At 42.2% G+C, this 15,897-nt stretch overlaps 1 protein-coding gene across 1 annotated transcript in view; it reads left to right on the top strand.

Moving 5' to 3' along the window:
* The first annotated feature begins 1,852 nt into the window (after window positions 1–1,852).
* Window positions 1,853–15,897, top strand: part of tex264a (testis expressed 264, ER-phagy receptor a) — a 61,563-nt gene continuing 47,518 nt past the window's right edge. The window contains exons 1-2 of the mRNA XM_079186176.1: window positions 1,853–2,357; window positions 13,754–13,975. Coding sequence (XP_079042302.1) covers window positions 2,100–2,357; window positions 13,754–13,975 — 480 coding nt within the window. The 5' untranslated portion in view covers window positions 1,853–2,099. The remainder of the gene's footprint in view (window positions 2,358–13,753; window positions 13,976–15,897) is intronic.

Here is a 15,897-nt window from a genome sequence, read left to right as displayed (position 1 = left end):
TATGCTTTCTTCTAAATAAAATAGAGATTATTGTGAGATTGTTTCAGTCTGATTTGTCATTCAGTATAAATATAAGAACACTGACTTTTTTCACAGACTAAACACTGACATACAGAGGGACAGCCCCGATACGCTTTAGTTTGAAATGAAGGCAAGCTATGTCTTTAATACCTCCTGCAGACTCATTTGTAAACATGTTAATGGTGCAATGTTCGGGATTAAGAGCAGCAAAGACTATTTGCAATGTAAAGATATAGTGGAGTTATGTCTACATGAGCAGAGAACGAAGTCTCGCTCCCTCTGTGTACGTTGTATCCAGAAATCCTCCTTTCTTTGTTGACATAGTCAGACTTGCATACATTTTAAAGTTATTCTGCTTTTATAACTCACAATTCCTCCTGGTAGGAAGATGCCGAAATTAAAGAAGTGAACTACATGCATGTGGAAGGAAAAATGCACAGTTTAACAGTAAGAACGTACTAACCCAAGCTATTCAGACACTAAAGTCAACATTTGTAAAACAACTGAGTCAAATTCACAAATGAAAACTGAGCTGTACAATATTTTAGAGAAAGTCTCTGTCTTGCATTATATATCACATTCCTCTCACATGATGATTAAGACACATCACATGATCTAATTGGGTCGGAGCTGAGCTCGAACACATTTACATGGTTAATAACTTGGACTCGGTCCAACTCAGGTCCTGGTCTGAAGTCCACCAGTGAGGCCCTCTACTGCAGGGATACTCAGTTTGCTTTGCCCCGGGGGCACCGTAGTAACACGACACGAGGCCTGGCCCAGTTAATAAACACATAACAGACATTCAGGGCTTAGCCTAGACCCTTTGGCATTTCTTATTCTGATAAACAAGCTCTATTAGTCTAATTTGATGCTTTAGTTGCACTCTGGCAAGCTATTTACATTCAAATCACACACAAAATCCCCTTTGAATCAGTTTATATCCATTGCGAATTTGACAATATGTGGCGGGACATGATATGCTTGCAGTTGTGTATCCATCAGCTTGTTTTGGCAGTTTTCTGCCCCAAGTGTTTAAAAATGTATTAATGCAGCTTTACATTTGGTCAGTCATATTAAACTGCCAGAACAGCATGCGGATTTGAACAAATCCCAGGAAGCAAAGAAAGCTATCCTCTTTGTTTTGAAACATCTCTCACACCTCCGGTGTTGGGGAGGAGCCTAACTAGTAACAGAGTTATGTAATTAAATGACACAATAAATGAAAGTGTAATCCTGATTCTATCTTAACTTGATTACAGATGTTCTAGCTTTACAAATCCCTCAGCTCCACTGGATTCTGCTCAAACTCGTTTTGTAATTCGCTTCATATTTTGTCCTAAATGAATTTCCTTAGTTTGAAGAACTAAGCAGGACTTTGCAATTATGGTTGAACAAAACCTTCAGTGTTTGAATCCCTAAAAGCAGCCCTGACAACTGTCTTCAAGCACCGACATCCTCCAGATAAGTCCCTTACATCATTTATAGAGCACGAGAATCATAATATATATGAATGAAAACAAAGAAAACCACCGCTTTTTGTTACAGCGCTATCATCCTTCTGCACAGCTCTTGGGCTGAACCACCGTAAATAAAAGAGGGAATTAATTTGCCATGAATGTGTGTGCTGTACGCACCAACGATGGCTTTCGTTGATATATAGGAATCAAATGTATTGATTGATATTTATAATGTATATATTTCATATTTTCAGCGGTGTGATTAATACATGCAAATTAATAATTAAAAAAACGCATTCACGTCTCCCCCTGCTATGGACGAGAATGGTCTATCCAGGAAGCGTGTCCTGTGTTTGGGGAAATACCGTAAACAAACTGTCTCTTCTGTCAACTTGACTGAGTGTTTTGTATTTCATTTCAGGTCATTGCGACCGTGAATCCTAAATTCAACACCGTCTTTCGAATAGCCACGTTTGTTTCGGTCGTCTGAAGCTGCTTGGACCACAGTCTCGCTGTGTGTAACCCGGAGGAAGACGTGTTTTAGGCTTGACAGATATCCCTTTCTTTTTCTTTTTTTTTTTTGCATCTTTACGTTACCGCTTTGAGAAGAGAGAAACCATGTCTGATTTAATTCTGGTGCTCCTGTTGCTCGTGCTGCTGGTGTGTTTGATTGTGACAGTGGGGGGCTTCGTGATGTACTCGGGACTACTGTGTGACGTGATCATAAAGACCGGGCCACCTCCTGTCAGAAATGTTACCATTGCTTATAAGTTCAGAGAAGGATCGTACAAGGACTGCGGTGCAGCCTACACAGAGAGCTGCAGCATTGGGCCAAAGCTCAACACCGTCGGTGTCTTCTACGATGACCCCAAACAGGTGAGGACCCAGGACCATGGTCTCTGGCAGTCTAACTACACAGTCCACTTGACCTCGTGACATAACCACAAAACACAATGTACTTTGTTTCCTGATAAGATGTCACAGATGGTGTGATAATGCTTTGTTTGACCTGGCCAGAGTCCTAAAGGCCATAGCGAGGGGTTGATGTTATGTATTCACCGTTTCAGTGACTCTCTAATGAGTTCTGATTTTGTATGTAGTGTTTGCGTCAACAGTCATTTTTTAAGGTCTTGGAGATCAGAAAGTATTATATAAAATAGGAACAAATCATCCAGAGGCCAAGTTGACATCTTTAAATTGCCTATTTGTTTCCAGCTCACGTCCAAAACCATATATATATGACAACTCATCACATTTAATAAGTTTAAACAAGCAGATGTTTTGCATTTGTGCTTTAAAATCTACAAAAATTAGGAAACAGTTACTCTTTAACTGTCATTCCATCAAATAATCAACTTGTTGTTTATCTCTAAAAAGTTGTGTAAGGTTTTACAATGCCAGTGAGTTTCTGATGGGATTGTCCTGTCTTTAGGTCTCGGAGATTTGATATGGAAATGTAATGTGCAGTATAACTAGACGTCATTTACTGTAATCTAGCCTGTATGGCTCAAGGGGTTAAATGTACAAGCAGCCTTTTGAAGGAACTGAGCCTGGATGATGAAACCAGTCAGCTGTTCAATGCCACGTTGCACTGTTGATATTTTCCCCCCTCTCATCTTTGGTTCCAGGTCGCTTTAGCGTTTTGTCCGCTTCTGGCTCAAAGACTGTAACCAGACTCCAAACAAGAAGGGCAGACACAGCCTCTTCACATGTGTCTGAAGAGAGCTGATGCATGTCTGCGTGTGCCCTTATTGGTCTAATCTAAATGGTTCTGAAGTTACAGTCACAATCCAGATGCAAGACGCAATGAATCTCCCTTTGTCAGTCGGATCCTAATCCAAAAACCAAACCAAATTCCGTATAAATGGGTCATTCCCCTTCAGCTTTCATTTCACATTCCGCTGTTCATCACGAGTTTTGTTTTTAGTCAACAAGACATGTGCCCACAACAGCTGCTTGTGTTGATTGAGTTCATACTGATGCGAGAAGAGTACTCACACAAGGTAACATTTCACAAAGGCAGAATATAGCCTATCTATAGCGTACTCCTTGACTTAACAACAGGATTACAATGTGGTTTGCTCTTTGGTTAGCTCTTAGCTTAGCTTGTTTTGCTTTGTTGTCCTGCTGACATTTGCGTGCTGACTTTGTTGTGGCCCGGGTCAGGTAAGCCATCTGATAAACAGTGTGCCAAAAGTGTAGGAGAACTACGGTGGCCAACAAGTGGAAACTCAAATGGCCCTATCTAGAGCCAGTGTTTGGTTTTGTCCATTCTGGGCTCCTGTAGAAACGTTGCGACCGCTCCATGACGAGGACCTACGTATGTAGATATACACTTCTCATCCTAAGTTAACAAAAACACAAAGATTCTTATTTTCAGATGATTATATACTAAAGAAAACCGACGTATTAATATTATTATATTCCTAACCCTAACCCTAAATCCCCATAAATGCTAAAACACTGTTCCTTTAAGTCAATTAAAGCATGACAATTGATTAAAGAATGTGGCACACTGGAGCACTTTGTGTTCGTCTTTCTGCCTCTGTAGAAAGCTGTCCTTCTTTTATATAAAGGCTTTTAGTGGAAACCCTGACTGTGAGTCATACCAGTGGAAAGTTATGGCAGGAGGCTCATTGAGGATATTTTAAAACGTTTCCACTGGTCTCAGAATTTATGGAGAGTCTGAATCATAAGGGGCCATTATAGGATGTTCAGCAGTCTCTGCAGGGCAACAAGATGTCTATACATATCCGACGACTGGGCTCTGGGGTCTGTGTTTATTTTCACATAGTCTGAAGATGTATGGACCTCTGACTTCCTTTATGGAGATAAATTAGATATCACAGTAATAAATAAAGTATCAAAATACTGTCGTTAACTGATTCAAAGTTTAGGAGCCCAAATTCAAATGTTCCATCAGCCTTTGGCTTCTAGTCAGTTAGAAAAGCTTTGTCTACTGATTTAGAGAATACGACCCGTCGGTTTTCTTTGTCTAGCTCGTGACATGAGAATTTGTTGACCTTTGTTTACAAAGGCCAAGAGTCAGATTTCTCACCACCAGCCGCACAAGTAAACTCAAAATGTGACAGATGCCATTTGGCTGAACTTTGGCTGAGACGTAATTTCTAGTAAATGTTATTACTTGCTTCTATATGACTCAGTCAAAAACTCTAATTAAAGAATGGATACGTTTTAAGGGGATTAGAAAGTCAACTCTTGTTGCTACTTTTGCATGATTTACAGTGGGCCGTGCACCATGCTGTATTCAGACCTGACTCAATACTTAAGGTGGCCTCTGCATCGGGTTTAAACAGAGTTTAATGTTGTTAAGTAAGTGAGTATACTGGTACCGCAGCCTCCACCCTGCACTGTTTGCTTACTGCGCACTAGATGGCAGTGTTGACATTGGGACTGAGTTGTGTGGGAGGTGGGCACATCCTAAAAACCACATTGATCTTTATAATTAATGTATTACCATGTCATAAGTAGTGTGACTCAGCCTCTCATAATTAATTCAGTCAAAAATGGATTTCAGATCTAAGTAGCTGTGTGTTAATTGGTCACTGTGACACTACTCTAGTGGTTTTCTAGCATCACTGGTTTTCAACAAATTGCACTTATTTGCATTCACCTTGCGTTCAAGTTTTGATATAATCCCTGTTTAATGACTACAATACAAGCCAGTACAGGAGCAGCATTCAGAATGAACCACAACAAGTGATCAAATGAATCACTGGATGTGGGTAGAGCAGGCTTCGGTTCTCGTGGATAAACCAACCGTATGCTTGAAGTCAGGCATCTCTCTGGACTCCAGAGAGTGGACTGTTTGATTTCACTGGTCTGCACTGGTAAAGGGGTGTGGTGGAGGCAACACCATTTAGCACTAAATCATGTCGTGCATGTGTGTGTTTGCATGTAGGCTTATAATTGCCACAAGTTATTATTACAGTAGAGCAGTTTGGCTCACGAGTCAGTCAACCGGACATAAGTCTGACTCACCGGATATATGCTGTGGGTATGAGCCTGCCATTGCCCGTCTACTTTAGCTGGCATTCTCTTCCCCTTCCACTGTCGGCGCTGTCTGTTTTGCAAGGGCAACGTCGCTGCCGTCCTGTGCTTAGCGCGGAATGGTTTTAAGGGGCAGTGTGTAGGATACGGTGACATCTGACGTTACAGATTGCAATCAACTGAAACCTTTCCCCTGTGACAAGCGCCCTATCAAGAGCCAGTATTTGGTTTGTCCCTTCTGGGCTACTGTAGAAAGATGGCGGCCGGCTCTGTGAAGAAAACATACAATCAATATAATATTCCATTTTCGTCAAAATATCCCTCTAACTGCTGCACACTGATAAGGAAATACAAACGAGCCATATATTTAACCGATACCAGAATGAAACCGTTTGGAACCAGAGCTTTCTTTAGTGCTGACAGAGCGCTTTGGAGCTAGGTCTCTCATTGCGAGGCCTACCGGACAGTGACCCACAACACCGAGGGTTACACTTTAAACACACCTAACCATTCAACGCAGAGTTGCCTCAGGCAGTAATGGGGCTTCGACACGAGTATTGATCAAATTCCAGTCTGGATAAAGGAGCGATTAACTCATTGAATTCCTGGGTTGAGGCACTTTGTTATGTTGTAGAATGGCAAGGAGTAAAACAAATCCACAGGCAGAATGCTCCTGAGCTAAACTCATGACTAAGAGTGGACAGCAGTGGATGCTCGGAGGCCAGCGTGAGTATCATGAGCAATAAAGCACTAGAGAGTAAGGGTCGTGTCTTATCTTTATTATATTTATAAGACAAATCTATATGGTCAACCATTATGCTCTCTGTAATAGATATGATCAACGTCTGTCCGTACCTGGTGGAGCTACACATACAGCTGCCTCTGACACTGATAACATGATGTGTCTGTATCGAGGCTAAACTACAGCTGCGGTTTGGTTCATCCTCTGATCTGCTGAATTTCCACTTTGTTTTGGCCTCTGACGCAAACCCACTCGTGGCTCCCCGTGATGACAAGTAGGAGAAAATAAAATGTCATGTGTAAACGTGTTTGGGAGTGGCAATGACAGATGAGGCGAGGCGTTGAACCGCCTTGGAAGAGGGGTATAAATTTGCAGGAGTCTGACTCACCTTGAGAGCCTTGCAGTGCTCCAATTCATCAATCGGAATTTCAGATCAGAGCGCCGAGCATCGCTGCACTCCCAGTCAAATTTATTAGCATTTTTACTGCCGCTTGTCTGTCGGTCGACAGCAACAACATGAAAGGGGGGCTTCTGGCAAGGAGCTGCCTGCTTTTAAAGGTGGATATGAAATGAGAAATAAATACTCTGAAGTCTGGTCCCACAGGTCTTCAAGTCAATACTATGCACAATTGTGGACATGCAGACTCTCCCTATAGTAAAGCACCCCATTAATGTTCATGGACATCTCTACACTGAGTGAGATACTGCAAAACGAGAAGGCAGAAATCCAGACAGAATCTATTAAATGGGGAGCTGCTTCTTTATCCCGGCACACAACTGTTGAGTCTATTTTTAGGATGCCGTTTTGATCCGTTTTGATCGGTTTTCATAAACTATGTAGAAAGGAAAACATTACTCGACTCAAGCTGACGTGCTACGATTAGTCAGTGAAACAAGATGGTGAAGAATGCCTTTAAATCATCTGCGCCATCAACCCTGTGACATGAATTTGCTCTTCAACCAGTGTTGTGATGCGCGAGATACTGAATTGCACAGGCAAATATTCATCAGAGCTGCTTAAAGAGAGCAAGGAGGTGGAGGAAGTCAGTCGAACATGAAGGAAGTAAGCCTATGCAGAGGAGGGAGGGATCCATTCATATCTCCTTTCAGAGAAGATTATCTCCCTGCTCTGTGACATCTGGCTGGAGGAGTGCCACACTATGTCCAGCTGGCCAAGGAGTGGTGAACCAACTCAACGACTGTGGCGAAGGAAAACTGAGTCCTGCCTCCAGCAGGCTGCTTATCCATGCCAGTAATTATACATGCCAGAACTCCCAGGATGCCACGTGTAATTACCAGCTACGTCTGAGCACAGCCTAAAGGCACAGTGCTGCACTTGGGCGAAAAGAGGCACCAAGCCTGAAAGGGCCATTGGGGCCTCATCACTGCAGATTATATATATAATATGTCCTCCTTTTAAAAGGAAGGGGCCCTCAAGGAGGACATATTGATGTTTTCACAATCGTAACAAGCGGTGACATATTCAAGTAGCTAAATGTTACGTCAGACAGTGTGATTGTTGTTTTTTTTCTTTGTCCCCAAATAGTAAAAATGACTTTCACTGCATTTGTTTGGGTCAGCATAGTTGCTTCACCGCTATTGCTGCTCCATTAATTTAGCAAGCAAACAGCCCATCACTGTGTACCTGTGGTCCCAGTGCTGTGTAGCCTGATTAGTTTCAATTTCCCTCCTGGTGACTTTGTCTCTGCTGCTGCTGTGTCGGCCTGTCGGAGGTCGAGCGGCTTCCAATCAGCCGAGACGGGTTATCGCTCTGACACACGGAGGCAAAAGACGTCTCTTGTTGAGATATTGCTTATCTCCGTAGTTTTCTCTTCTTCTTGCGCCGCACTTGTCGGGTTGTTTGCTGATTCTTGGAAGTGCCATAAACACCATCTGTCTCAGTGCTCCAGATATAATAAGAAAATTAAACTGCTGAACAGAGAGAGAGCTCTCCGGCAAAGGCAGTGATGTGTATCGTTTGTGTGATGAATTCATCCGATGCATTTGTGTTGTGGGTGAAATCATTATGCGCTCGTCGCCAACTTGATGTGTTCTTTATGAGGGCTGCATTCGCTGCTTGTCGTGCTTCACTGCAGACGTTGATGTGAAGACGGCCTACAAGTCCAGAGATGCCCCAACATTTGCAGATTTCGTGTCTGCAGTGCAGTGAAGGACCCTCGTACAATCACAGCCTCTTAACTCCATTCTGGCATAATGGTGAACCCAGTTTGCCAACAAGAGCATGTGATGTTTTGCTCACATTTGTGTTAAATGACACATTACATTTAGTTGTTGAATGGCATACTAAAAGGCATGCCTGTAAAAAAAAATCTACTGAGAGAAATGTATTTATTCTTTTGAAGTTTCCTGCCTCACAGCAGTGCTGCTGCGTTGCCTTCACATAGTTTATGTGGGTTGTTTTAAAGAGGTAGCTGATGTTATGCTCGTTCAATTTAAATCGCTCCCACTCTGCTAGTTTAGCTTCGCATTTTGACGATCAGTTGCTTGGCAGTTGTGTTTTAATGAGTGTGGCGATGGTCCTCGGTCAGGCGGAGTATGGTGTGCTAATTATGATCCTGTCTTTACAGTAAACACAGAGTGTTGTCTGCTTAACTTGTTTGTCCCTGTGCTCCCCAACCTGCCAACTCTTCAGAAATGACCATAAACCGTAAACGGGGGCCAGAACTTCAACTCCAACCAATGCATACCAAGTGGTGAAGACATGCAGGGCCAAGAGGAGGAAAGATGAAGAGCGTAAATCCTCATTACGTGTCTGCTAATAAGGAATTACCTCTTTCAGCTATACCTTTTTATTGTTGGAGTGCTATCATCAATCAAAAAAAAGGCCCTTGTAGCCTCAAGCAAAGAATTGCTTTTGAAATTACTTTCTTTCCCAACAGGTCCTTGGAGACCTGGCTTAGGGGAATCCGGTAGAGATGGGAATGGCACCATTTGTGAAGGGAAGCCATCTTAGGGTCCCATGGGCCATGAGCGCTACAAAAATTAGCTGTATAAGTCTTTTTCTCCCAATTTAACGAGCTCGCTTAGCATAGGGAATTATAAGAAATGAATGTTTGCTGTACATGAAATCAGCAGAGACATATTCAGATCAAATTAAATATTTGTGTATATCTTGCAGATAGCTTGAGTGTACATTTAGTGGAGTTTACTGTTAACTGGATTGTTTTTTTTCTGCAGCTTGCTACAGAAATAATAACAGTTGCAGTGGTAAAATCTCCACAGCCTTCCCATTATCTGGCTGTTTGCTTCTCACCCAGGTCAATCAAAAGCCACAGTCTGCTTTCCTCGGCTACCTGTGAGAGAAATGGAATCACACGCTGTCTTACAAAGTACAGCTTTGGCAGTACCTGACTTTTAGAGTGCAACTGCCCAGCGTAGACAGCGTCTGAGAATTTCTACCTTTTTGTGGTGGTAGAATTTCAGACGCACACAAAACAACTTTGGTGGGGAAGACGATACAAGTCAAGTACATGCTGGTGTTCCTCTCTCTCCTAATTGCCTGTAGTCTCTGGGGTGTGTTGTCTGGCGGGAAGCAGAGATGAGATGCAGTCAGGGCTGCTGTTTGTTCTTGCCAGCGTGTGGGATGTGAATGATAGCTAGAGCCCTGAATGATATCATTAGTGAACTACTGGTTTGTCTAACACACTGTAGTCTACCAGTGCGGAGAGCATGAGAGATGGCGAGATGGCGAGATACTGAAGCAAGACGGTGGGAGGACAGTTCTTATCCCCTGTGTGTTTGAATGGGTATTTTTTTTTTGTCTTATCATAGAGCACCAGTGTTGACGAGGAGTAGCTCTGTACATGAGGTTGTTTGGCTGCCCATACATTTAGTGTGTTCATGTGGGAAAAAAACGGCTCTGCAGACCAACCCCTGCACATGAATCCATTTAGATGAGAACAATTCAGTTGTTTAAAAAAGTCCAAGAAACAAAGGTCTTAGACATTTTGAATGATATGGTATAATGGCCTTGGTGATCATTCAGTATTAATGTAATGATGATATAATCATGTTGTGTAATTGCGTAATTAATGACTCCAAGCTAAATGTTATGAAAACATGTTTTCATTCCATTTGTTCCAGTGTAGGTTTTACCTCCTATGAAGAGCTTGTTCAATGTATTTCTATGCATGTGTTTTTTTTTTTATGCATTTGACATGATGATGGATAAAGATGTCACAACAAGCATTAGTAGGACGTGTGAAGCTGTTCTTAATGCTGCAGTCACATGGAATCAGGCAGACTGCTGGTGGAAAACACCTTCTGGACTGCACAGGGAAAACAAAACATGCATATAATTGCTATGGTGGTGGAATAAGATATATTGATTTTGTGTCAACTATGTTATGTAATTAATGCGTGTAGCTATAAAATGCTTAATATTCTATTGCAAACTTAAACAACTTTCTCCGGCGTGAGGGAGCTACGTAACATCGTCCAGAGGCTGCAGAATGTTAAGATAGTTTAACTTTAGACTAACTACTGTTATTGTTGCTGGTGTTGTGTCAAAGTCTGTTCCTGTTACGAATAGTGTTTCACACATCTTAAAATGAAAGCGCCCCCCTCTGTGGTCAGCGTTAGGGATAAGGGTTGGTTCAGGTTTAGGTAACGGAAAAACACGTATCAACAGGGAAACAGGATTCAACACAACACTGGTGCTGCTCTTTTCCACTAACATGATATCCAGATCGCCGTAGACCATCTGCCCGATTCCATGTGAACAGCACGGCAATTTCTTGAGCTGAATGCTAATGTCTGCATGCTAACATGCTCACAATAACAGTGTTTTGTAATGATGTCTGGTAGGTGTAATGTGGACAAAGTCCACCATCTTCCATTTAATAATTAGCACGGCATATAAACATAGTACAAGTACAGCTGACGATGATGGGCACGTTATTAGTTTTGCAAGTAATTAGTCAAAGAGTTACCCACACAAAGCTAACAGCCTTTGTGACTGCCTGTATTAGCAATGACTCATTGCTTCATTGTAAATAGATCTAGTGTACCTCATGTTGCCTTCAATGAATAATTCCCTGTCAAAAGCAGGTGATCTGTGCTCTCTGACTCACTGTTGAACATGGTTGCAAGGGGCTCTGTCAGGTGACAGTAAAGATTATCTGCTCATGCTCAGCAGGCACTGTCGGTCATTATTATTACCCACATGATGCAGACATTAAGAGGCACCGAGGGTTAGGTTGGGCTCCTCGAATAGATTTATCTGAGCCAGGGAGTCTCGCTGGCAGCCAACAATGCTGAATTACGGCACAAAAGCTGCTGTACGAACAAAGTGGGACAGTGGAAAGCATGACGTGTAGTAGCAACACAATGCAGTCAAAAATAACCCCGAATGTGAGAAATGAGATAGAAAAGAAGAGAAGGTTGTGGCGGTTAGATGTGATAATTGTGCAAGGACGCCAGGGACATGAAGATGAGTGTTGCTGACTCCCATCTGTGTCCCCTCAGTGCCAGCCCTTCACAGACGGCCACTGTCACAGAGCAGAAACCAGCAGCAAGTCTTAAGGGACCGTACCAGGGTTTTTGTATGTTTTTATCACATTTAGTTCAGATCACATATAGTGTACTGTCTTTGTTTTGGACTTTAAAAGTTGCTAATCCTGCCTTCCATGCGGCCACTGGTTCCCAATTTTAAGAGCAAAACTAAAATCCTGCAGAGGCAAAACTTGCTTGAATTGGGCAATCTGTTGCCGTGAAGATTAGCTTTGCATCTCGTTGTGTCAACATGACATTATTTTCATACTGTACAGAAATGACTGGAAACCAGCAGGGTTTTCTGAGGCCTATTAACTATTCTATTATCTTTTGTCATGTCGAAATGAATTATTGTAATATATTTTGCCCGTCCATGCCTGCCTGGAAGACAGAAAACATGTCCTAGCTAAAATACTGTGACAATATGTAGTAAAAAGGGCAGACATTTTAAGTGTACATATAAGTTTTTTATTAAATTGACAGAAATATGCAAAAAAAAGCCAGTAGAGTCCTTTAACAACAGCTCTCACTCTCAATCTGAAGCTCTACAGACAACAAACTGTCTGCAAACATATGTGAGTAGGAGAATCTGTGTCTGATCATTGTCTGACTGACAATTTCCTCAGTGATTTTGATTCTGTCTCTTTCACATCTGCATGCAGACGTGTGGGCACATTAAAGGTGCAATATAAGATCTGGACACATGCGCCAAACCAATAGGGGGCAGCGTTTCATCTCTAGTCCTGGGTCAATACAATATACATTTACAGTCATCAGTTATCAAAAAGAAAGAAGCTAACCACTAACTAGCAGCAGTACAAGAATATGCAGGATTCAAGTAAACTTCTGAAACTCTGAGAGCCAGTAACATTGCTGATATCCATTGAAAACCTTCTCATGTAAAAAAAAAATTGATGAAGTAAAATGGTAATACCAATGGTAATAATAATAATCTTTTGATTGGAGCACACTGTAAAAAGACCCTTGCTTTGCAGCACAGATGCACTTTGAACTGCTAGAGTGGTGACCTGGCTGTTGATAGGTGGAGTGGGATGTTTATCAGAGCTGGCAGCTCTGTGTTCAGTGACACACAAACTATGTGAAGGTGCAACGTCCCTACAAGTTAAAATCAAACAACTACTATTTTTACTTCAACACACGTGCAGCATTATCAGCACTAGTGACACAGAGGTAACATCCCCCTCTCGCTGGCCCGCCCTGCTATTTTGATAATGATGTGTTGTAAACCAATGACAGGTGGGAAAGAACAAATTGGTGGGCTCTGCATGCTTCATTCGTCTATTGCAGGGTTCAGTTTGTTTTTGTGTGGTCATTTTTAGTCTTTTTTTGCAAACAAATTTAAGATAGAAAATAATAAAACGATCACCTCACTGTAATGCAGTCACGACGTCCAGGAAAAGAATAAGTCAGTCTATGTCATAATCATACAATAGCCCAAATCTCAGCTGGAGCTAGCCTCAGGTCATAATATCAATATTATATTAATATTTTATTCAATTATCTTTTGACTTTTTGCTATTAGAGAGAGAGAGAGAGAGAGAGAGAGAGAGAGAGAGAGAGAGAGAGAGAGAGAGAGAGAGAGAGAGAGAGAGAGAGAGAGAGGACGACATGATGCAACAAAGAGCCGCGGGTCAGATCCGAACCCGCTCAGTCTTTTTTAACCCACTATCTACTAAATGGACAACTTTTATGAAAATAAAGTTAATTAAAAGGTTCCACATAGTGCAGCAGTCTTTGATTGGCTTATTTTCAGTGTTTTGCTTTTATTTATAGATCAATATATACCTGTCTCGATTCTCACAGAAATGTGCTACAATATAATACAATAGAACTGCATTAAACTGTCTCATGGTTCCTCCAACTGAAGCCGCTATTGTGTTCGATGATTGTACAATAAATAAGAACGGGTTTCTACTGGTGACTCTCCGAAGGGTTTAAAGTGGATTTATAGATGTTTCATCTCTCATCTCTCTGTCCCCCTCAGAGGCCAGCAGAGAAATGTCGCTACGTGGTGGGCAGTGTCCTGTGTGAGGGGGAAGAGAAGCCGGATGAAGAACTGCAGAAGATGTATGAGAAGTTTGGCTTCAAGGTGTTCTCTCTTCCTGAAGTGAGCCACGCTGTGACCACCAGCTTCGACTGCACCACCCCTCTGTCTCACGTGGTGGGACCTTACAGGGTCTACCCCAGGCTCGCTTCCTACATCGAGGTACAGACCATATGAGAATATGTTTGCGCAATGTGGATATACCTGTAATCGCTGGAGTCATCCATAGCCTCCTTTAGCTGCATATATTCCAGAATTAGTCAAATCTGCAATTAGTTAGTTAGTTATCAAAAAGGATCAGTGAGAAACAGGTGTAAAGGTTTAAGCAGTGTGCATGTCTCCAGTGTTTACAGGATGTCTCACATGTTTAGCAGACTGTTTCTCTCTATAATCATTACGTATATGTCCTCTTTTCTTCCTCCTGCTTGTCAAAAGACCCACACTCATGTGTTGTTTAATTCATTGCATGAGCAGATGAGGTCTTTAAAGTAGATTAAGAATAGATGAAGTAGTAAATGAAGGTATGCCTGAGTCCCACGGCCCATATGCTGGGCTACATGTCCTCAGGACAGGCCTCAAAAAGCTATTGACATTTAATGATGACATTTACACACATGGATTCATTTTGGGGCATCCCACTGCATGAATAATGCTCCACGTGTGTGAGTGCACGCACATCTGTCCATCTGTTTGTTCAAGCTTCTGTCTCTTCACAAAAGGTAAAACTGACCCACTTCCTAGTCAGTAAATGTACCATTATGTCTAGAAATTGTGATGGCTTTTTCTCACATTTGCCTTGTGTGAGTGGAGCTTTTCTTTCTCATATTCATGAAAGTCGGAGGCAGGGTGCTCATACAAAACTACCCGATGGCCAGAGAGTTTCATGAGTGCTGAAATTCATTGGGATTACTCTCTAATTTGTCAGCAAACTGCAGTGTTTGAATTGCCTGCACAAACCCAATGAATCATCAGCATGTGGTGCCATTATGCCATAGGAATAGGCCAAGTGTTCACTGCGTTGCATTGAGTCCTCCGTCTGTTGTTGTGTTGAGCACAGGAAAGTAAAGGAGGCAAGGTGGCAAGGATGCCGAGGATGGGAAGGATGGCATTGTTCATTGACTGTTTCCAGCTCTGTCAGCATATCGAAGCAATGCGATAGCCCTTGTGCAGCAGGCAGACCGTTTCTGGAAGGTCTCAGTTGGTTGGTTATTGGCTTTCATCCTGGCCTTCTTCCAGAGACTTTATAAGGAAAAATGGTAGTGATGAGTAGGGTTGGATTTTCTAATGGGTTTATTTGACCAACTAGAAGTTGCTAGTGAACTGACAAGAAAATGATCTCCCTCCGGCTTCCCACCCAGCAAACACTAACAATTTCTTTGTTGTTATCACAAAAGTCACAAAAGCAAGGACCAAATGTGTGATATTTAGCAGGTTTTAATAGTGATATCAGTTCTGATCTACAAATAAAAAATAAAAAAAACCCCGCTGTATTATCAGTTTATCACAGTTTACCAGCCATCTCAAATTTCTTTTGCAGTTTGCTCTCTGCGGCAGTATGCACACTGCAGCACCCGACATCAGAGGGCAGGACAAACTCTAACATGTGTGCACTGACAGACTAAATGATCTGAAGGCATAGAAATAACATCCCTCAGTGTTCAAATTTAGTAGTATTCCCTTTTAGGCGCCCGTGTTGTTACATAATCATGGCCAGCGTAAGTGTGCATCTTTTGTGGGCGCGCAGCTCCGTCAGTCTGAAGTCTGTCAAGCTAGCTGATGTCACTGCAGGGAAAGCCTCAGTTTTTACTCTCTTACACTTGTCCGCCGTGACGCAGAAGTGCTTGTCGCAGTCCATCAATTGACCTGAGTTCCATGACAGGTTGTTAAGGAGCTGCTCCTGGACAGTCGATGGGCTAATAACACACTAACGTCACGTTTGTGGTTGTGGAGGGGCGAGTGCGCTATGCGGTGAGGCGAATGAATAATAGAGCATTCTTTAGAGAGGCTTAGTTAGAGGGCGGTATATGAATGTGCTACAAATGTGTGCCTCTATACTGTATGTATGATTAATTGAGTAGGTTTTT

This window comes from Pholis gunnellus (genome assembly GCF_910591455.1).
Source record: "Pholis gunnellus genome assembly, chromosome: 3".
Classification (NCBI taxonomy): Eukaryota; Metazoa; Chordata; class Actinopteri; order Perciformes; family Pholidae; genus Pholis; species Pholis gunnellus.
This window is presented reverse-complemented; position numbering and strand designations above follow the sequence as displayed.